At 32.1% G+C, this 22,886-nt stretch overlaps 2 protein-coding genes and 1 pseudogene across 2 annotated transcripts; 1 reads left to right on the top strand and 2 right to left on the bottom strand.

The window, feature by feature from the left end:
- Nucleotides 1–2,035: 2,035 nt before the first annotated feature.
- Nucleotides 2,036–4,657, bottom strand: LOC102603642 (vacuolar-processing enzyme-like). The gene is made up of 9 exons (XM_006355256.1): nucleotides 4,490–4,657; nucleotides 3,895–4,059; nucleotides 3,514–3,670; nucleotides 3,344–3,429; nucleotides 3,028–3,245; nucleotides 2,881–2,929; nucleotides 2,549–2,746; nucleotides 2,262–2,468; nucleotides 2,036–2,173 (listed from the first exon to the last, which is right to left on the bottom strand). The coding sequence occupies exons 1-9, from the start codon at nucleotides 4,655–4,657 to the stop codon at nucleotides 2,036–2,038; spliced, it is 1,386 nt and encodes a 461-aa protein (XP_006355318.1).
- Nucleotides 4,658–8,520: 3,863 nt separating this feature from the next.
- LOC107062083 (uncharacterized) lies at nucleotides 8,521–10,263 on the top strand. Its single transcript, XM_015312309.1, has 2 exons — nucleotides 8,521–9,608; nucleotides 9,720–10,263. Exons 1-2 carry the CDS (start codon nucleotides 8,521–8,523, stop codon nucleotides 10,261–10,263), a joined length of 1,632 nt encoding a protein of 543 aa, XP_015167795.1.
- Nucleotides 10,264–16,631: 6,368 nt separating this feature from the next.
- On the bottom strand, nucleotides 16,632–19,135 carry LOC102603308 (vacuolar-processing enzyme-like; annotated as a pseudogene).
- Between the last annotated feature and the right edge of the window lie 3,751 nt (nucleotides 19,136–22,886).

Raw genomic sequence — 22,886 nt, 5'->3', positions numbered from 1 at the left:
ATTTCCTTACGTTTGTGCTTTAAATAATTCTTGAAGTCGTTCCACGAAAGAGGTAACTTCTTGATCATTGCAGCCACCGTAAAAGGTTCATTTACTACCATATCCTCAACAATTAGATCATGGAAAATAAGTTGAAGTTCCTGCACTTGTGATCCAACAGTTTTACTATCTGACATTTTATAGTCTAAAAACTTTGCGACCACAAACTTTTTCAAGCATGCATCTTCTGTCTTATATTTCTTCTCAAGTGCATCCTACAATTCTTTCAAAGTTGTCATTGCACTATAGATATTATATAAGTCATCCTCTAAAGCACTCAGAATGTAGCCCTTACATAGGAAGTCTGCCTGTATCCATGCTTCAATAATCATGAATTTTTCTCTGTCTAGCATTTCAACAGCAGGCATTGGAGTTACTTCATTGGTAAATTTCTACAAACCAAGAGTGGTAAGCCAGAAAAATACCCGTTGCTGCCATCCTTTGAAATTCACACCAGAGAATTTTCCCGATTTCTCTATTGGTGGTACAACAGTTCGGGTTGGTGCAGCAACAGCCACCGTAACATTATCATTTGCCATTTTAGAATATGTAATAAACAGAAATTGATACAAATGACTCAGTAAGCAATAACTTAAATTGTATACTTAATAGGAGTATAAAACCACGAAGGTTTTTGTCTCCACTAAAAACACAGATTAATAAAATAGATAATTTCCTTAAGATTGTTGCCAATCTGTGTTTAAAACAGAATTACTGATTTCAACAAACTTTGCAGAAACACGAAGTTACCAAAGTTTAATGAACCGGTAAGAACAGAAGAACATAAATTAATTCACAAAAACTAAAATCTGTAAAACATACCAGAATCTGTAAAAGACAGAATGGAAAAAGATCAAGCCCACTGAATGCATAGTGTCCCCTTAAGAAAATTATTCCCCTCTAGTATCCGAGGTTTGATTTAGAATATGTCCGCCCAGGATAGAATGATCTCAATCACCAGTGTATTGATACCCAAAACGCTGGTGTCAGTGAGCCACTCAACGACAGTAAAGTACACGAAAAAATATTTGTGCAGAAGAAGAAGAAGAAACTAGAAATTTTCGTAACTAAAAAATTCTGAAGAATAACTGGTATTTATAGCCAAGAGGAACTGATTTCGAAAGGTTGCAACCTTTCAAAATCCACACGACTATTAATGAAAGTTTGCAACCTTTCAAACGGTCATGGATGTTCCTGAGAGTTGCAACCTTTCAGAACAGTCATTTCCAACGGCGGGAAATTTAAATAAAATGGGTCTCGCACGGATACGAGTCGGGTCGGAACGTTTCAGTTAATTAACTAATTAATTGAAACGTTTTGGCCATTTAATTTAGTTTAATTAATTAAATAAATAAATAATCTCTCGATCGATCATTTTTTAAAGCCAAAGTCAAAGCCGAGCGAGCGACGACGACGGCGCGAGGAGGGTCCCTCTTTCCAACCTTTTTAACAATTAATAGAAGTGTTTCTCTATTTAAACTCTTCTATTTTTCTTTCCATCACCGATGAGGGAGAAATGTTTTTTTTATTAAAGCATAAGAGGACTTTTCAAATTCCCAACTTTTCAAGTTTCTCGCTTTTCATCTTCCCTCCATTTCTCATTAACTCTTGCTATATACCCAACATGATGCAGTTAGTCCTAAGAGTTTAAGAAAATTTTTATTGTGTTTTGAAATCTATATTTCTTTCTATAAGAATATTATAACGACTTCTGCTTAGTTATATACTTGGAGTACAACCATATCTCTTAATGTTAAAACAATATGAATATGGATGGTTTATATATTTAATTGAGTTGAATCATTATTTGTTATTTTTAATTTAACTGACTAAAGGTTGAAAAACATTTTGACAAGGAATGCATGCATCTTTCTACCAAGTGTTAATGAGACAAACATCAAAAAGTATCAAGTAGCAATAGTAGTCATATGATTTATTAATAGTAATGAATCTGCTTAATACAAGCTACATGATCAGTAATTAATTAATTCCTTAATTAAGAAGAACATGTTTGTTTAGCCGCTGCATCTATTTGGTCCCTTTGAATTCCAGCATTACACATATTAGCAAATCCACGAACGTGTTTTCTACCATATCTAGTCAATGATCCACAATGCGACTCAAATATCTTCACCTGTACATCAACGTAATATTATTATTTTTATACTGTCAATGTATATATGATCGTTGTTATAACATATGGACGTGTAGTATATACTTACAAAGGATTTAAGACAATCCCAATCATCAACAAGGGGTTGTCCAGCAGGTCTAACAATGTTGAGCACTTCTGGACCATTTTTAACTCCAAATAAAATTTGTCCAATATATTTTACACACTTGTCTACATGTTCTCTTTCTGAAATAGCTTCACTTAGTTTCCTATAAGCTTCACTTTTTCTTGTAGACCCTTCCGGAGCATCCTGGAACTGTGAATTGATCGTATATTTAAACATTGTTTTACGTAAGTACATACAAAAGTTAAAGGGATGTAAAATTAATTAATCACCTTGGATAAGAGATACAAGAGTTGCACATCGCGCTGATTAACATGTCTTGAGTTTGTGGGGTAGTTATTGGTAGAAGAAGTATGTGTTGGGGAATTAAAACCCATATATTTGGAAAGAGCATCCTTATTTATATGTAAATCACCATATTGCATCACATGGGAACCGTGTGTACCATTATTTAACACTCTTTTACGAATCTGATCGAATTCAAAAAAATAAAAATAAAAATCCAACAAGAAGTTAAGAATTGCATTTATAAAATTTCGAATAAAAAATTAACAACTACGTACTCCCTAACTATATGATATTTGAAACTTTACAAACTAATTACCCGTTGATACTGCTTTTCCAAAGTTTCAACTCGGCGATCGTGCAAATCACTGATTTATACAAATTTCAAAGTATAGTTAGTTTAATTTAACATATATATAAGGATGTCAAATTAAAGAATGTAACAAACATATACATACAAACATACCTATTCTCTAGCCAAGAAACACTGAACAAATCTCCCAAGCAAGTATTATTGAAACCTTTTGGTGGACACTCACCAAGGCAAGGTTCACCACTGAAAGAACAATACGTGGCCCAACTATCTTCAGCAGGTTTTGATGCAGTCGTTACATAAATATTTAAGCCTTCTTCAAGAAGACCATCAAACATGCTTCCAGAATCACAAGCTTCCATGTAAAATACCTAACTAATTAACAACCTATGTTCATTATTCATACATCGATCATATATATATATATAAATTGGTTCAAACTTAACTAGCTAGAGCAAAAATTACTTACCATTTTCTTATAAGTCCTAGAAGCATGTTTTTTCTTCAAGACCTCATTTAGGTCCTTGGCATAAATTGATGGTTCTATAGGCATATCTAAATATGACAAAATTAGATTAATTAAATACTTTGGTGAACAATATTTTATATTGGTTGGAGTAAGAAATTAAATTTTTTTACCAATTACACCAGGACCACCATGATCAGCATAGTAAATAAAAATATGATCATTTGGACCACTGTTCACAACTTTTCCACTGCCTCCAGTTAACGCACTTTTGTTTCCCAGGATAACACCATAAAAGTTTTGAGCATTACAATATTTTCCAGTGTAATCCTACAAATATAAATCTCATAAATAGGTCAAAAAGGGTGTGTTTATATATATATATATATATATTTTATATTAGATTTAAGTAATAACATCTTGACAAATAATCATGAGCCGGAGCTAGAAGTCCAGCTACGAGTTCGATTGAATCCATTAATTTTTGTTCAAATAATGTTTGTTATTGACACTTGAAATTGTTGTTATAAAATTCAAAACACATACATATGTACCTTGGGTACTCCTTTGTACACATCTTGGCCATGTGGGTTATTTATTATAACTCCACGTCTAGGATTTTCAGAATTGTAAGCAATGTCATCATACATGAATACAATAATGTGTTCATCTTTTAGACCGCCTTTCTTCAGTAATTGATAAGCATGACATATATCAGCCTGAAATTATTAGCCCAAATTATGAAATTAATCAATCTTAGAAACAATTTTTTTACTATAATATATAGTATGATTAGTGATTTTCTAAGGGAAATAAGACATTTAAATTAAATTAAACAATCTTTTATCTTTTCATTACTTTATTTTTAACCATTAGTTAGTTAACTAAGTCAACGTCAAATATCTTTTCAAGTTTGCGACAAATTCGGTCTGGTGCCTTTCTCCCGGCTTACTATGATATCTGGGTAGGAAGAAATTAAAGTCATTACCAACTAACATTGAACAATTACGCATGATGGTGGTATCATTATTTTTACTTTCATCTTTGACTTTATTGCTAAAGAGATGAATACACGTACTTTTCAGTACTGATTTATATAAAATTAGCATGTGTAGTATCACGTTGATATTAAATATATGTATATATTACCTGGTGTCTGTAATTATACCAATCACTTGATCCAGCTACTAACACAGCCCATTGAGTTCCAATTGAATGCTCATGATCTTCAACAATACTCTCTATCACGTTACTACCTTCAACTAGTACCACAAAAAGTGCAACTAGGAATGATGCAACATTAATTTTGACAAACATTTTTAGCTTTAGAAAAGTAATTATATATTTTGCTCCTTTAATTTTGATTAGTGATGAGTTAATCCATTGGGTAACACAAATTAAATTTATAGAGTTTTCTAATTGTCTTATTCTAGGCGAGTGGTTGTGAAATTAATTATGTCAAGTTGTTAAATTTCTACATTTGTTTTCTCTAGACTAAGATATGTACTCCCTCTGTTTCATATATGAGATGAACATTTTCTATTTAACACGGTAATTAAGAAATTATTAATAAATTGATCAATTTTATTATTTTTCCTTTTTGTTCATATTAATTAACCTCTTGAAAAAAAAAGCAATTTTGAATTTTAAAATTTGTTATAACTTCCAAAGTCATATTAACTATAGGGGTAAAATTGGAAAAAAATAATTAATTCTATCTTTATTTAGTAAGTGATCAAGTAATATGAGACAAATACTTTTACTAACATGCCCATCTAATATGGGACGGTGGTAATAATATACTCCCTCGGTCCCATATTAGTTGATCATTATACTAAATATAGTTGTCACATATTAGTTGATCAGCTTACTAAATTAAGAAAGCATTAATTAATTTTTTTCTATATTACCCTTTAATTAATTCTTTTTGCAAGTGTTCACATTTATTTGTTAAATTTCCAATAAGGTTTTTTAAGGGATGAAGTAGTAAAATCATCTGCTTATTGATTTTTTTAAACACAATGTAAAATGAAAAGTGACCAACTAATTAATATGGGACGGAGGATATAATTAAGTAGAAGTATTACCTTAACGGGGTAATTATAGCCTAATAATAAACGTTCTTCAAACATATAGCAAAGAGAGTTGTTAGAATTTGCCTACTTATTTGAACAAAAAACAAACGACATATATATATGGGCAAATAATTTATGACCTTACTCCATTTATTAATCCTTAAATTCAGTGTAATTAGTTAGAGGATAATGGAGTAGTATGTGGAATACGCTTTTCAAATACTATAGGGAAAATTATGAGGGAATTTTTTTTTTTTTGAAAACAATAAGGTGTTTGGCTAATAGTTCTTTTAGCTGAAAAAGTAGATGAATTTTTTTTTATTATTACAAGATCAGAATATTTCTGTCATATATACATATTCACTAATGTATCTTATATATTTATTTATTTTGTGATGAGTTTTTCATATGTAGTAATTTAATTTGTGAAATGATTTTTAAATTCAGGGAAAGTCTCAAATATGTCATTGGAGAAAAGACTTATCTATGCATTCGTTAAAAGGTTGGCTCATGTATGTCATTTTCATGTGAGAAAAAGTTCATTCATGCCATTATTTGTTAACTGAAACGACATAGATGAACTATACTTTAAACAGATGATATAGATGAACCTTTTCTAAAAGTTCGATGACATATTTGAACATTTTTCTGTTAAAAAATGATTTAATTAATGGTGTGAACGAATCATAATTGAACACGTGTAAAAAATGAATTTGCAAAACCAAACTTTTTTTAGTTAACAAATAATGGCATGAATGAGCCATTTCTCAAACGAAAATAGCATAGATGAGCCAAACTCTAAACATATGACATAGATGAGCCTTTTCTTAAAGTTCAATGACATATTTGAGCATTTTCCCTTAAATTTATTTGGCTTGATATCTTTAATTATATTTATATTAGCATGTTAATATTATATCAATACTTAATTTACTGTTTTTATTCATCAATGTATAATATTGATTGAAAATTTGAATATGCACATTTTAATTTAATAAAAATAAAATTTAATAATTTTTTTATAAGAAATATTTAAAATAATCTTAATATTAAAACCGCATCAAATGAATTAGTAAAATACAAATTGATTATTTTTTTTTCAAAAACTATTTTTAAAAAATGCTTCTAAAAATAACTAATTTTTAGCAGTAATACCAAACAGGCTCTTAGTGTTATTCAACTTCTTCAGATTAATTTTACCAAATTTATTGGAAAAAAAAAGTACAAGGAAGAAGATTTTGCGGGATATGACTAAATTTTAGATTGATTACAATACAATGTATACTTTTTTGTTCATGCTGTGTTTTCGATTTTTATGCTATCATTAATTATTTTTTATACGCATGTTCACAATTTATATCTCATGAAAGTTAAAAAATATTCTTAAAGTTATGTTGTGTGTTTCTTTCATCTATATTACGTTTTAGTTTTGTGAATAAAATATGAAAAAATGCAGAAGAAATTCATAAGGTGGAAGAATCGAATCTTCGCTAATCAGGTGCATGAATTTGAAATCACATATAAATATCATAATTTCATGTTTCATATTTTCCTTTATTATCAATCAATAAAAAAAAAATCCTTGTAGAAACATATTACGTTCATAGTAAAATTATTAATGATATACAATTTTTAATTTTTTGAATTGTCACTCACGCAAAACAATATTTATTCAATAAAAATTTAATGATTCACAAGTTGGCATATTCATTTACTACGTGAGATTCTATTTTTGTTAAATGGAGTAAAGTTATAATCTGAGTTAGATGGAGTATTAAGTATATTTCTTTTGGTAATGTCAAATGTGGATATTAAGACGGCACTGATTTAGGAGCCATTCACAACATTCACAAAGTGATTAATACAGAACCTTATTAATAGCCATTAAGAATCTGAAAATATTAGTATTAATGATGAAAATGATGTTTCAATAAGAGAAAATACATAAAGTTCCCTTTAACTAATACTCCCTCCATTCCATATTAAGTTAATTTTTTAGGTATTTTCCATTTTTCAAATTAACTTAATTGTTCAGTTTTCAAGACTACTTTTAGAGTGTTCTTCCAATTTTATCCTTCATTAGTTAGTATTGGAATTAGTGATTAATTAATATTTAGTTATTTTAATCATAAATTTGACAATAATTAATAAGGATAAAAATGGAAAACTAGGTTCAATTTATGTCTTAATCTACTTTTCTTAAAGGGTGTGAAACACCTCAAAAATTAACTTAATATGGAATAGAGGGAGTACTTTTTTTAAGAGACGCTTAAAATTTATGGGAGTCGTGTTACCCTATAAAATTATTTTTAAATAGCATATATACCTCCTTTTGTCTTTCAGTTTTAGTTTGTAAGAAACTGTTGAGAATGAATAGCACATGGATTGATGACATAGAGGTTCACCTGGATCAGTGACATGACACGAGTTAGTTAGTTAAGTTGATTAATGTTAGAACAATTAGTGAGGTGTAGTTGATGCAGATTGGTTAGTTAGGAAAATGTGTACAGCTCAGCTAGATTAGTTAGATGCTTTTATTTTGTATATAAAGATAGCCAGCTACAACTTTGTAGTTCATACGATTGGAATGAGAATTTTCCATTTTCACATGACTCTTCTCTGTGCTTAACAACTCTCTTTTCATCTGAGTTAAGATCTGTTGCCTCCATTGATGGAAACTTCTGCATACTCATGAATTTTATTATGGTATTAGAGCGGGATAGATCGTGAATAGAGTGTGATCGAGAGTATCTTTCTTTTATCCGCCATTGTTGAAACAGAGCTCTCAAATTTCAGAAGCTTCGAAGAGTAACAATGGAGACTGAAGGAATTTGTGCTGCTGCTGGAAGCAATTTGAACACATCAGTGACTATAGATCATTATCATCCGTTATATTTGCAGGCTTGTGATACTCTAGGTAACAATTTGTTTTCTTTCTCTCTAACTGGTCCAGAGAACTACGCAATTTGGAGAAGATCGATGACAATTGGATTAGTAGGAAAGAACAAGTTAGGATTTGTGGATGGAAGATACACAAAGGATAAGTTTGATGAATCTCTGCATGAATTGTAGGAAAAGTGCAATGCAATTGTGCTATCATGGATAATGAATAATGTGAGTAGGGAGCTGTTGAGTGGAATCATGTATGCTTCAAGTGCACACAAGGTGTGGGTAGATCTAAATGAGAGGTTGGATAAGGTTGATGGATCTAGAGTTTTCCATCTGCACACAGAGATAAACAATTTGACTCAGGGCACATCTTCTGTTTCAAGCTATTTCTCAAAGATGAAGGAGCTATGGGAGGAATTTGATGCCCTCATGCCATGCCCTGGGTGTGAATGTGTAGAATCGAAGAAATATATCGAGCATTATGAGTACCAGAGACTTTTGCAGTTCCTAGTGGGACTGAATGATTCCTATGTGCAATGTCGAAGTCAAATCATGATGACAAATCCAATTCCAAGCTTGAACAAGGCTTACTCAATGGTGATATCAGAAGAGAGTCATAGATCACTGGGGAAGGCAGTACATGTAGGTGAATCTATGGATGGAACAACTTTGTTTAGCAACAGGAACAAAATCACTGGAAATCAAAGAAGTCCTGGTGGAAGCTATAAGGATGTTGAGAACAATTTTAAGCCAAGGAAGAAAAGTGATTTCTATTGTGATCATTGTGGAATGAGAGGTCATACAATTGAAAGATGTTGGAAGGTGCATGGGTACCCATCAGACACTAGAGGAAGGAGAAGAATGAGAGGAAATCAAAATGCATCAGGAGGATTCAATACATCAGCTAATGCAGTGAAGTATGAAGAGCAACAAGCTCAAGAAAAGGACCCTCATCTAAGTATGGCAAATGCTAATGAAACAGGTCGCAAAGCAGGCATCATGTTTACTCAAGATCAGTATGAACAACTGATAAAGTTGATCAACAAGGACAATGTGATAGATGGAAAAAATGTGATAGGTATACTTCATTCTTTCCTAGCCAAACATAACATTGATTATGTTAAGTGGATAGTAGATTCAGGAGCAACTAATCACATGACTTACAACAAAAACCTGCTTAGTGACATTAGAAGATTAGATGACAGATGTCCAAGAAAGGTCTATTTGCCAGATGGTAATGCTACTGAAGTATCATGCATTGGTTCTTGTGATTTGGAATATGGGAGCAAGGTTACTAATGTCTTGTACATACTAAAGTTTCAGTATAATCTTCTATCAGTCACAAAACTAACCAGGGATTTAAGGTGTTTTATTAGTTTTTATCCTGATCTATGCATCATTTAAGACCTTCACAGTGGGAAGGTGAAGGGGATTGGTAGAGTTGTTAATGAATTGTACAGGATGCAGTTGCAGCTGAAGGATTTTCAGAAAACTATGGTGGCAACTGTACAGTCCAAAATTGCTGATGCAGGAGAAGACTTAGCAGTTTGGCATCAAAGGCTGGGTCATTCTCCTGACAAAGTACTGGAGAAGATACCAAACATGAAGTTTAATTCAAGTAGTAATAGTAGTAGTAGAATAAAGGATTGTACCATTTGTCCATTAGCTAGACAAAGGAGATTGTCTTTCCCTACCGGAAACAATAGACTTGCTACACCTTTAGAGATTATACATGCTGATGTATGGGGACCTTATAGAGTGTGTAATCCTGATGGGAGCAGATATTTCCTTACTTTGGTTGATGATCATAGTAGAATGACTTGGATTTTTTTGTTGAAGTTGAAGAGTGATGTAATTGTCATATTGAAACAACTTTTTGCATTAATAAAACCTCAGTTTAGTGCAACTGTCAAAGTGTTTAGAAGTGATAATGGTACAGAGTTCTTTAACTCAGAATGAAATGCTTTGTTTCAATCTTATGGGATGATCCATCAGAGGTCCTGTGTACATACACCTCAACAGAATGGCTTAGTTGAGAGAAAACACAAACATATTCTAGAGGTTGCTAGAGCAATAAGACTTCAAGGTCATTTGCCTCTCAAATTTTGAGGAGAGTGTGTCCACAATGTTGTTTACATCATCAATAGATTGCCACTGTTTGTCCTGAATAGCAAATCAGTCTTTGAATTGTTGTATGGTAGAAGTCTTTCCCTACAACACATGTGAACTATTGGGTGTTTATGTTTTGCAAACACCCTTACCAAAGGAGACAAGTTTGAGCTTAAGTCCATGGGGGCAGTTCTCATGGGATACTCAGCCACAAAGAAAGGATATAGGCTCTATAACTTGTTGACTAACAATTTTTTTGTTAGCAGGGATGTACAATTTAGGGAATCTATTTTTCCCTTTCAGCTTTTACAAACTGGCAAGCTGACATTGTTTCCATATGGTGTTATGACCATAGATTCATGCCCCATTCCTGCTGTTGTGCCTGATCCAGCACCTATGGCCCCTCCACATGATAACATAGATGAACCCACTAATGTGGTACCTGATGACAATTCTCCTGCTCCAATACCACCTGTCCCTGCAGTTGGTGTGGAGGTTAGAAAATCTACCAGACTAAAAACTCAACCCTTATGGATGCATGAATACATTTGCAGTAGTAAGCCTCACACTAGTTCTTCGAATTCATGTCAATATCCTATGTCCAACTACATGTCAAATTCAGGCTTGTCTGGTACATATCAAGCTTTTCTAACCAAGCTCACTTCCCTAAAGGAGCCTCAAAGTTATGCTGAGGCTGTTTTAGATCCTAAGTGGATTCTAGCTATGAATCTGGAGCTTCAGGCTCTTCAAGACAACAACATTTGGTCCTTAACTGATTTACCTCCTCATAAGGTACTATTGGATGTAAATGGGTATATAAAATCAAGTACAAGGCCAATGGTAATGTTGATAGATACAAAGTCAGATTGGTAGCTAAGGGTTATATCCAGCAAGCGGGCATAGATTATCAAGAAACCTTTTCCCATGTGGTGAAAATGGTCACAGTGATGGTTGTTCCTAGCTCTTGCAGCTTCTCATAATTTGTGCCTCTACCAAATGGATGTATATAATGCTTTCTTGCAAGGAGATTTGTTTGATGAGGTGTATATGCAAGTCCCATAGGGATTTCCCATCCAGAGGGAGAACAAAGTATGCAGGCTGCAAAAATCCCTATATGGACTCAAACAAGCCTCAAGACAATAGAACTTGAAGCTTACTGAGGCACTGCTTGAATCTGGCTTTACTCAAAGCCATTTTGATTATTCCTTATTCACAAAAAAATTGGATACAAGAATGGTGGTTATACTGATTTATGTGGATGATCTCCTGATCACAGGAAATGACCATCAACTCATTTTGGAAGCAAATAGGGCACTGCAGTCCAGGTTCAAAATTAAAGATCTTGGTGAAATGAAGTACTTTCTTGGGATTGAGATTGAAAGATCAAAGCATGGCATCTTGATGAATTAGAGAAATTACCAGTGACTTTACCGAGTGATAGAAGGTCAGCAATACAAATTGCTGCAAACCCCATTTTTCATGAAAGGACAAAGCACATAGAAACCAATCTACATTTTATCAGAGACAAAATTCAGGAAGGAGTGATCAAGACTGAATATGTTTCTTCAAAGGATCAAGAGGCTGATCTATTTACCAAAGCACTAGGGAGAGGACAACACAACTATCTTGTAGACAAGCTAGGGATGATTAATGTTTTTTCATCACCTAACTTGAGGGGGAGTGTTGAGAATGAATAGCACCTGGATTGATGACATGGAGCTTCACCTGGATCAGTGACATGGCACGAGTTAGTTAGTTAAGTTGATTATTATTCGAACAGTTAGTGAGGTGTAGTTGATGCAGATTGGTTAGTTAGGAAAATGTACAGCTCAGCTAGACTAGTTAGATGCTTTTATTTTGTATATAAAGATATCCAGATACAACTTTGTAGTTCATAGGATTGGAATGAGAATTTTCCATTTTCACATTACTCTTCTTTGTGCTTAACAACTCTTTCTTCATCCGAGTTAAGATCTGTTGCCTCCATTGATGGAAACTTCTACATACTCATGAATTTTATCAGAAAATATGTGCAATTTATGTGTCATGCTCCGAGCTTACATCTTGGACGTTGATGGCACTCAAGAACCATTGTTAGTCCCCAAGCGAATCCTTTGCCTGACTGACTACTTCGGTGAAGATTTACTCAAGCGATAAAAGGCTTAAAAATAGAATTTTTGAACATTTAAACTCAAAGTAAATACTTAACTCAAATTGTATGTAAAATACTCAATAACACAAGTATAATAGTTTGCAAAAATAGCTCAAGGAAAAGTACATACTGAAAGACTCCTAAACTCTATCTATCTATGAAACCTCTAATACTTAAGATAGGTGTCGGGACAAGACCCACGACGCCTCAAAACAACTAAACTAAAAGTAAATGTGAAGTCCTCCGATGCAAGGGGGGCTCACCAAAACTATCTGGAGTGTAGAGTGATCTCAACGGAACGCATGTCGATGATCATGAACACTTGTATCTGTATCATAAAAAGATGCAGGTCGAATGACATCAATACATTTGAATATACGAGTATGTAATACAACCAAAGTGAAAAGGACTGCAATAGATATAACATAAATCCAACTGAATGTAAATAATTAAAAGCATGAAATCATTTAAACTTTACAACAATACTTATTCATCTCCGAAACTCAACATAATAAGTGATATATAAAAATACACTTTAACTCACCGACAACCATCACTATGAACCACGTGATGATACAATGTCTTGCCCATGCTGTCAGAACTGTCTTATATCGTACCGGGATATAGAACCTCTCAACTAAGTGGATCCACTAAGCTCTGCCCGAAGGCACTAAGGATTCATCTCTTGTACCCATGTTGGCAAGACATGGTTTATGGGGGTTGTGAGTTATCTGAACTCTCCCCCATATCGGTGCTCAATACTACTCCTAGAGGTGTACAAAATTGAACCGAAAACCAAACCAAACCGTAAACCGAGTCAAACCGAAAAAACCCGACTAGTGATTTGGTTTTACTTGGTTTGATATTGGAAAAAAAAACCCGATTATATTTGGATTGGTTTGGTTTTAACTAAAAAAAATAACCGAAGACCAAACCAACCCGACGTTATATATATAATTTAAAAATTTTATTTTATACATAAAAATATTTACTTTGATACATTTCTTATACTTTTTCATAGTTTTTATCTTTTAATATATTATTTCAAGTTTGAAACATAGAATTCTGAATGGTCCAATAAAGATTATAATCCATGGATGTTGGTAATTATAATAAAGCTTAAATCAAAATCAGATTAATACTAATGCAAAAAGAAAACCGATTCAACACTAAGAATGTCAATAATATTGAATATTTGTTCTTTAGTTTTACATTGGTTTAGACAATTAAAATACATAATCTAATTTTAATTTCCTTTAATATTTAGTCATTTAACTTATACTTATTAAACACATTTTAGCATAATTTAGTACTTTTAAATAATGATCATTTTCATTATGACTTATTAATTTGCAATATTTATTTTATGCGATTTCATTATTATTATTTTTGTTGGATATTTTAAGTGTCATTAATCATATCATAGTTTGTGTTATTTTCATAAGAAACACCTTAGATAGTTGTATTTTGATAGGACTAAAGAAATATTTAGTACAAGTAAATTATATGTTTGTATGAATACTTTATCGGAAAAACCCGAAAAATCTGAAAAACCCGAGTTTTATTGGTTTGGTTTTGATTTTATAAATTTTAAAAAATCTGACACAAATAGTTTTGGTTTTGATAATTTGAAAAAACCCGAACCAACCCGATCATGTACACCTCTAAGTCTACTCCTAATAATATATATACTCTTCCTCAAATGTATAAAAACATACTCTTTCTCTAGTTCGAGATAATTGCTCAAACTATCCTCTTAAAAGATGTTACTGCTCTGAAATATCTCTAAAACTCATTGTTCATTTAGAAAACAAGGTTTCTCTTTGCTCAATGTAAAAATACATTCTAGGTTGAGATAATTACTCAAAAGGGACCTCTTTAAGAGTTAACTGCTTTGTACTCAATCTTTATGAAAACTCTTACCTTCATGTAAAAACGAAACATTTGGGAAAATTTTAGTCCCTTATACTTTTTCTCAAACTGCTCTTTTCTTCCTCAAAAATTCAATTTAAAAACACAAATGTTGGCTTTAAATAATTCTCAATATTTATAACCCAAAATAGGGTTCATATTGAAATATAGACATGAACGATTCAACTCAAGGATCTCAATAACAATATAGAAAACTCAATTCTCAGAACTCATAACTCAACGATACCACTCATCTCAAGAATACTCAATTCATATGGTTCATGCTGAAATATAGACATGAACAAATCAACTCAAGAATCTCAATGCATAACATATAGCAATTCAATAATTAGGAATAGAATTTAAAAAAGAATCAGGAACTCAAGAACTCAAAATCAACTATCTCAAGAATACTGAAATCTAAGGATAGAACCCTAGATTACTTTTTTACTGATTTGAAAGTAGATGTAAGGTGTGAGGACGAACTAGTTCATCACTATGATAGCCTTAGATACATTGGAAGAACAGAGTTCTTAGCGAAATTGACGATACTCGAAGAACGCTCGAAACCCTAGCTTTTCTCCTCTTGGAACCTTGCTCTAATGCCTTGAAGTGTTAATGAACGTAAAAGAATTGATTAACACTTTCTAAGCCCTTAATTAGGTGTAAAACATTGTGGTTTAGACTTAAAATATGAGTTAAAACGACGTAGTTTAAGTACCAAATGCATATGAGAAAGACCAAAACTATCCTAACTTAAAAAACTGACGAGGTTCCTTAAAAGGAAGGTTTCACGGACCGTTTAAGACTCCACGGTCCGTGAAACACTTCACCGGCCGTATAGCTGGCCGTGAAGCTTCACCTGCCCGACAAGGCTTCACTAAAACGGGCATAACTTTTTAATTCGAACTCGAAATGAGACAAACTTAGTAGCGTTGGAAAGAGGACTTAATTGCCTTTAAGCTGATAGGCCACGGGCTACCTAATTCATTATGTGCTGAGAGATATGATTGTTTGAAGTTGACCCAAAACTTAAAAACTGATGGGTGACTTGTACGGACCCCTAAACGGACCGTACAAGCAACCACATACCATCTAGGATCCCATCCAGGTGACCCCCACCTTATCAACCTTGGACGGTTGGCCACCATTCCTTAAACGGACCATTTAGGGTGTCGTGAGGGTCTATGGTCCATTTTTGGTTCATAGACTTGCCTGTTACCCTCTCTTTAGCCCTTTTAGAAGTCCAAGGTGTTACACGAACGATTCAAATTTGTAGAGCAGAGTTACGAGGTGTTATAAAATGATTGGGGTCTTAGCTTAGAAATTTCCGATATGTTACATTATATATCAATTGTTATTTGCATCTATCATTTCAATTTTTCATTTTTTTTCTTAATTTTTGTGTATTGGATTCCTATTCTTTTACCTTTGTTTTTTTTCTCCCTTTCTTCTTCATCTAAACCTCTGCAAAAGTTCCTCCAATATAATCATTATCATCACAATCATCAACTTTTAAATTTGTTTTTATAAAGTTTTAGATATTATCGTCATTAATTTTTAAAGTTAAAAAAGACTCACTAGGCAACTAAAGCGAGACCTCCTCTCTCAAAAGTACAATAAAAATTACTCACAAAAAATATTACTGATTTTATAGTTTGTTCAATATCTCTCTACTTCATCAATGACTACTTAAAGTGTACTTAAGTTAAAAAAGGCCTTTACTTATTTTCTCTTCCATTCAACATCAATGAACAATATGTTAAGTGTGTATTTATCCTTCAAATCCCTCCAATTTTCACCCCATTTAAACGTTAATAATTTAGTAACTTCGTTTCTTAAGAAAACCTTGGTGGATACATATATAATATAATTATTATCTGTGGACTAAACATATTATAATTAAGCTACAATTTTCTTAAAATGAGTGACCTAAATCAAGCTACAATATATACATAATCGTCGAAGCAAACCATGCATGACTTAGCTTATTCTTGATATATATAGATCGATCACTAACTCTTCCCATCAATACTTGGCCTTTGGTACGTATAACATATAAAGAATTAAGTAGCAATAGTAGTCATAAGATTTATTAATAATAATGAAGTTGCTTAATACAAGCTACATGATCAGTAATTAATTAATTCCTTAATTAAGAAGAACATGTTTGTTTAGCAGCTGCATCCATTTGGTCCCTTTGAATTCCAGCATTACACATATTAGCAAATCCACGAACGTGTTTTTTACCATAGCTAGTCAATGATCCACAATGCGACTCAAATATCTTCACCTGTACGTACATACATACATCAACGTAAATATTGTCAATTTATATATATGATCGTTATTATAACATATAGACGTGTAGTATATACTTACAAAGGATTTAAGACAATCCCAATCATCAACAAGGGGTTGTCCAGCAGGTCTAACAATGTTGAGCACTTCTGGACCATTATTAACTCCAAATAAAATTTAGTCCAATATGTTTTACACTCTTGTCTACATGTTCTCTTTCTGATATAACTTCACTTAGTTTCCTATAAGCCTTCTGATTTTCTTATAGACCCTTCCGGAGAATTCTGAAACTGTGAAATTGATCGTATATTTAAACATTGTTTTACGTACGTAAATTACGCACAAAAGTTAAAGTTATGTAAGATTAATTAATCACCTTGGATATGAGATACAAGAGTTGAACATCGCGTTGATTAACATGTCTTGAGTTCGAGGGGTAGTTATTGGTAGAAGAAGAAGTATGTTGTGGGGAATTAGAACCCATATATTTGGAAAGAGCATCCTCATGTATATGTAAATCACCATATTCCATCATATGGGAACCTTCTGTACCATTATTTAACACTCTTTTACGAATCTGATATAAATGATCCAACGAGAAGTTAATAATTACATTTATAAAATTTTGAATTTAACAATTAACAACTACGTGATCTTACCCGTCGAAACTGTTTCTTCAAAGTTTCAACTCGTCGATCCTGCAAATCACTGATTTATACAAATTACAAATTAAAGTATAGTTAGTTTAATTTGACATATAATATATCACATTTTTTAAATTATTTTTTTATTTAATTCAATAATAAGCATGTCAAATTAAAGAATGTAACAAGCATATACATACATACATACCTATTCTCTAGCCAAGAAACACTGAACAAATCTCCCAAGCAAGTATCTTCGTAATCTTTTGGTGCACAATACGTAGCAAAACTATTTTCATCGGATTTTGATGCAGTCGTTACATAAATATTTAAACCTTTATCAAGAAGACCTTCAAATATGCTTCCAGAATCACAAGCTTCCAAGTAAAATACCTAATTAATTAACAATTTAAACTAAACTAGCTAGCACAAAATTTACTTACCATTTTTTTATAAGTCCTAGAACCATGTTTTTTCTTCAAGACCTCATTTAGGTCCTTGCCATAAATCGGTGGTTCTACAGGCATTTCTAAACATGACAAAATTAGATTAATTAAAAACTTTGGTCAACAATATTTTATATTGTATTTTAATTGGAGTAAGAAATTAAAAAACTTTACCAATTACACCCGGACCACCATGATCAGCATAGTAAATAAAAATATAATCATTTGGACCACTGTTCACAACTTTTCCACTGCCTCCAGTTAGAGCACTTTTGTTTCCCAGGATAACACCATAAAAGTTTTGAGCATTACAATTTTTTCCCGTGTAATCCTACAAATATAAATCTCATAAAAAAATTAATCAAGTGTGTATATATCTAATATATATATACATACATTAGATTTAAGTAATTACAAATAATCAGGGGGCGGAACTAGAAGTTCAAATACGAGTTCGATTGAATTCATTAATTTTTTCTCAAATAGTATATGTTATTGACACTTGAAATCGTCATTATAATATTCAAAACTCATACTTACGTACCTTGGGTACTCCTTTGTACACATCAGGGCCATGTGGCTTATTTATGATAACTCCAGGTCTAGGATTTTCAGAATTGTAAGCAATGTCATCATACATGAATACAATAATGTGTTCATCTTTTAGACCGCCTTTCTTCAGTAATTGATAAGCATGACATATATCAGCCTGAAATTTTAGCCCAAATTAAGAAATTAATCAATCTAAGAAACAATTTTTTTAGTGGTTTTCCAAACAATCTTTTGTCTTTTCATTACTTTATTTTTAACCATAAGTTAACTTATTCAACCTTAACTATGTTTTCACTTTTGTGACAAATTGGGTCTCGTGCCTGGAGAATATATGAATGTCTTTCTCCCAACTTACTATTATCTCTCGATAGGAAGAAAGTCATTACCAACTCTTTGAACATTGAACAATTACGCATGATGGTGGTTCATTATTTTTTACTTTCATCTTTGATGTTATTGCTAGATGAACACGAGTGTTTTTCAGTACTGATTCATATGAAATTAGCATGTGTAGTATCACATTTATATTAAATTTATGTATATATTACCTGGTGTCTGTAATTATACCAATCACTTGATCCAGCTACTAACACAGCCCATTGAGTTCCAATTGAATGCTCATGATCTTCAACAATACTCTCGATCACGTTACTACCCTCAACAAGTACCACAAAAAGTGCAACTAGGAATGATGCAACATTAATTTTGACAAACATTTTGAACTTTAGAAAAGTAATTATATATTTTGCTGCTTTAATTTTGATTAGTGATGAGTTAATCCATTGGGTAACACAAATTAAATTTATAGAGTTTTCTAATTGTCTTATTCTATGCGTGTGGTTATGAATTTAATTATGTCAAGTTGTTAAATTTTTCTACATTTGTTTTCTCTAGACTAAGATATATACTCCCTCCGTTCCATATTAGATAGACACTTTCTGTTTTACACGGTAATTAAGAGATTATTAATATATTGATCAACTTTACTATTTTGCCCTTTGTTCATATTAATTAGCCTCTTAAAAAAAAATTACATCTTCAAAATTTGTTTAAACTTCCAAAGCCATATTAATTGTTGGGGTTAAAATGAAAAAAATTAATTAATTTCATCCTGATTTAATAAGTGATCAAGTAATATGAGACAAATACTTGTAGTAAGATGTCCATATAATTTGGAACGGTGATAATAATATAATTAAGTAGAAGTATTACCTTGTGGGGGTAATTAGTCTAATAATAAACGTTCATCAAACATATAGCAAAGAGAGTTGTTAGAATTTGCCTACTTATTTGAACAAACAAACGATATTATATATAAATGTGCAAATATTTTATGATCTGACTCCATTTACTTATCCTTAAATTCAGTGTAATTAGTTAGAGGATAATACAGTAATACTCCATCCGTCCACTTTTCATTGGTATGTTGCGCTATTTGAAAATTAATTTAACCAATTTTTTAAAGTTAAGTTAGATCACATTAATTCGATAGTTTGAACAAAAAAATAAAATATTCAAGAACTATACAAAAAGTACGTCAACAATCTTATCTTTTGACTCTATAAAAGAAAACCATGACAATTAAAAGTCGACGGAGAGAGGATTAGGAATACACTTCTCAAATAATATAGGGAAAATTATGTGAAAAGACTGTTTTAAAGACTTAACTATATAAATAATATTCTTTCTCTAACAATAGTTGTCCACTATTGATTTTACACACTTCTTAAGAAACTATAAATATAAGGATAATGACAACTATTGTTGGATGGAGGAAGTAATAGTCCAATTATTAATCCTTAGATTCAGAGTAATTAGTTAGAGAATAATGGAGTGATGACTAATCAGATCACTAAAAGTGGAGTGTGGAGTGTGGCTATACACTTCTCAAATACTAATATTTTCCCTATCTTCATTTTTATTTATTAACGATAAATATTGCGTTCTCCTTTAAAAAAATATATAAAATGGAGTGCATAGTATATGACTATTAATGATTCAAAAATTCTTGAAAATGATTTAGGGAATAAGTAAACGGGTAAAATAGAAAGAAAAAAGCATTCTTCAACTGGTATGAGAAAGTGGATAAGTAAATTGAACTATGAGAATAATTTATTATTTGTTGTCTAAAATTATTGAATAATTCTATTAATTTACTTATTTAAATAGTTTATGAGTAATTGAGACGCATATACAACAAATAATCCTAGAAAGTTGATTATTTAAACCTCTTTTAGCTCTTTCCTGCATATTGTCAATTTTGTTATTAAATCCTAAATCAAGTATAAGTTGCAGAAGAAATCCAACTTGGCCATGAACCTCCTTTGGATTTTTTATTTACTAACTCTTCTATTTTCGATTCAAAACGAAAAAAAGGATAAAATAGAAATTACTGACTTGAAAATTGAAATTCAATTCTAAAAGTCAAAGATTAAAATCACAAAAATAAAGTAATAGTAAAACAAAGTCATAATAAAATACAATGATTTTTCTAAAGTATATTTTAAATTAAAATAATTATTGAAGTATCTTGTATAATACTCTTTCCCCGAGACCCTATTTTTGGGGAATTCTGATTCACTTCTCTCCTCTCTTCTTTCTTTCGTGAAAATATTTTCATCCTTTAATTAACAAAGCTTACATTCGTTCCTTTGGGACATCCGATAAAATTAGAATGATACAGAGAAGATTAGCATACCTCACGCAAGAATAAAAAAAAATAAAGCTTACATTCATCGATATCGTGATTTGCATATTTTCCTTTAAATTATACAATTTTTAATTCTATTTTAAAGATTTTTATAATTTAGTTAAATGCTGCTTAGTTTGATTTTAAACTTTTTATTTAAGGCCACCCAATTATCAGGATTATTTTTTATTTACCATCTAAATTTGAACACTCTTCGTAAAATTTCTGATTACATCACTATTGGAGGAGTCGTGTGCAATGCAATAATTATTCATACAAAATATAAGGATGTCAACTGAAGGTGTCACGACCCAAAAATGGACGTGATGACACTCGTCTTATCCCATTAAGACAAGTCAGCCTAAAACTCAACCATTACAATAAAATGCGGAAATTTTATAATAAACTCAACAATACCCCCAAAATCTGGTTGTCACGTTTACAAACATCTAAAGTATTACAATTGATTCAAAAGAAAACACAAGTCTCAAATGACCTTGTTTTTAGAATAGAACAAGATCATAAATAGGAGTAAGAAAGTCCGCTGAGATGACAAACAGCTACCTCACAAATCTCCAGGAAGCCTCGGTAAATAAGAGAATAGAAAGTATCACAAAATCCAGGCTCGTAACTTACAAAAAATTGTAGAAGCAAGGGATGAGTACCAAACCACACGGTACTCAGCAAGTAAACCTCTAAACACAAGCTAAGGGGATAGAATACGGGTACTCCTTACACCCCAACCGAACCTCCATAACTACAACTTGCATAAAATCAACCCAACCTAACAGTTCACAATTTACAAGCACATATACTCAACAACTAACATTCTAACAAATCACATATTCTCAACAACAAGCTCAATATTCATCAATCACAACCTCCACAACTAAAACCTGCATAAAACCAGTTCAACCTAACAGTTCATAATTCACATAGCACACAGCTCAACAACAACACTTTAACCATTGCATATCCTCAACAATAAGCTCAATATTCATCAATCAAAGTTCCATAGAAAGGCACTCACAAGATCAGCAAAACACAATATCAAGTTTGCTAATGATAAATATGTCCAATGCAATGTCAAGTATAGTGATGCATGTCTGACCTAGTGATACACACCCGCTGTCTCTCAGTTCGGGATCCATAGGGGACATATCTGTCCATGCATCCATCGCGGCATGTGATACGACCTTCGATAATAGTAACCATCGCGGCGTGCGATACATCCCTCGAAATATAGTATCTGTCACGGCGCGCGACACGTCCTTCGAAATATAGTATCCATCGCGGCGCGCGATACGTCCCTCGAAATGGTACGTCCTCTTTAATTTCTTATTCTTTCTCAATTCACATAACACTCGTCACAACCACGTCTCAGAACAATGCAAATGACATGTTCATACAAATAATGATGAGATGACCATTTTCATAATATTGCACAATTCACAATAACACAATCATGATACAACATCAACAATGATTCAACAAGCCTTTCAAACCATTCTCAACACATCACACACAGACAATTAATCACATTGCCTTTTATTACCCCTTTTTCATCATTAGAATTAATCAATGTGGACAAGTCAACCCATCACCAAGTCTCATTACCCCCAAACACATATTACAAGGAAATACACGAATTGCATACACTTAACAAGAGTTTAGAAATTCACTTGCCTTAATTTATCGAACAATCACTCCGGGACTTTAGCCTTCCCCTTTCGTTGGGCTTCCAAATCAATCCAGTCTATTCAAATAAATAATCACAA

This window comes from Solanum tuberosum, unplaced genomic scaffold (genome assembly GCF_000226075.1).
Source record: "Solanum tuberosum cultivar DM 1-3 516 R44 unplaced genomic scaffold, SolTub_3.0 scf00198, whole genome shotgun sequence".
In the NCBI taxonomy this organism is placed as follows: domain Eukaryota; kingdom Viridiplantae; phylum Streptophyta; class Magnoliopsida; order Solanales; family Solanaceae; genus Solanum; species Solanum tuberosum.
The sequence above is the reverse complement of the archived record's forward strand: the minus strand, read 5'-3'. Positions and strand labels throughout refer to the sequence as shown.

Excerpts from the sequence above, each read along its gene's own strand:
- LOC102603642 (XM_006355256.1), bottom strand. The coding sequence starts at position 4,657 with ATGTTTGTCAAAATTAATGTTGCATCATTCCTAGTTGCACTTTTTGTG. Across the intron at positions 3,246-3,343 it reads CTAGGACTTATAAGAAAATG|GTATTTTACATGGAAGCTTG; the intron begins GTAAGTAATTTT and ends TTAATTAGTTAG. Across the intron at positions 2,930-3,027 it reads GTTTCTTGGCTAGAGAATAG|TGATTTGCACGATCGCCGAG; the intron begins GTATGTTTGTAT and ends TGTATAAATCAG.
- LOC107062083 (XM_015312309.1), top strand. The coding sequence starts at position 8,521 with ATGAATAATGTGAGTAGGGAGCTGTTGAGTGGAATCATGTATGCTTCA. Across the intron at positions 9,609-9,719 it reads AGCAAGGTTACTAATGTCTT|TGGGAAGGTGAAGGGGATTG; the intron begins GTACATACTAAA and ends AGACCTTCACAG.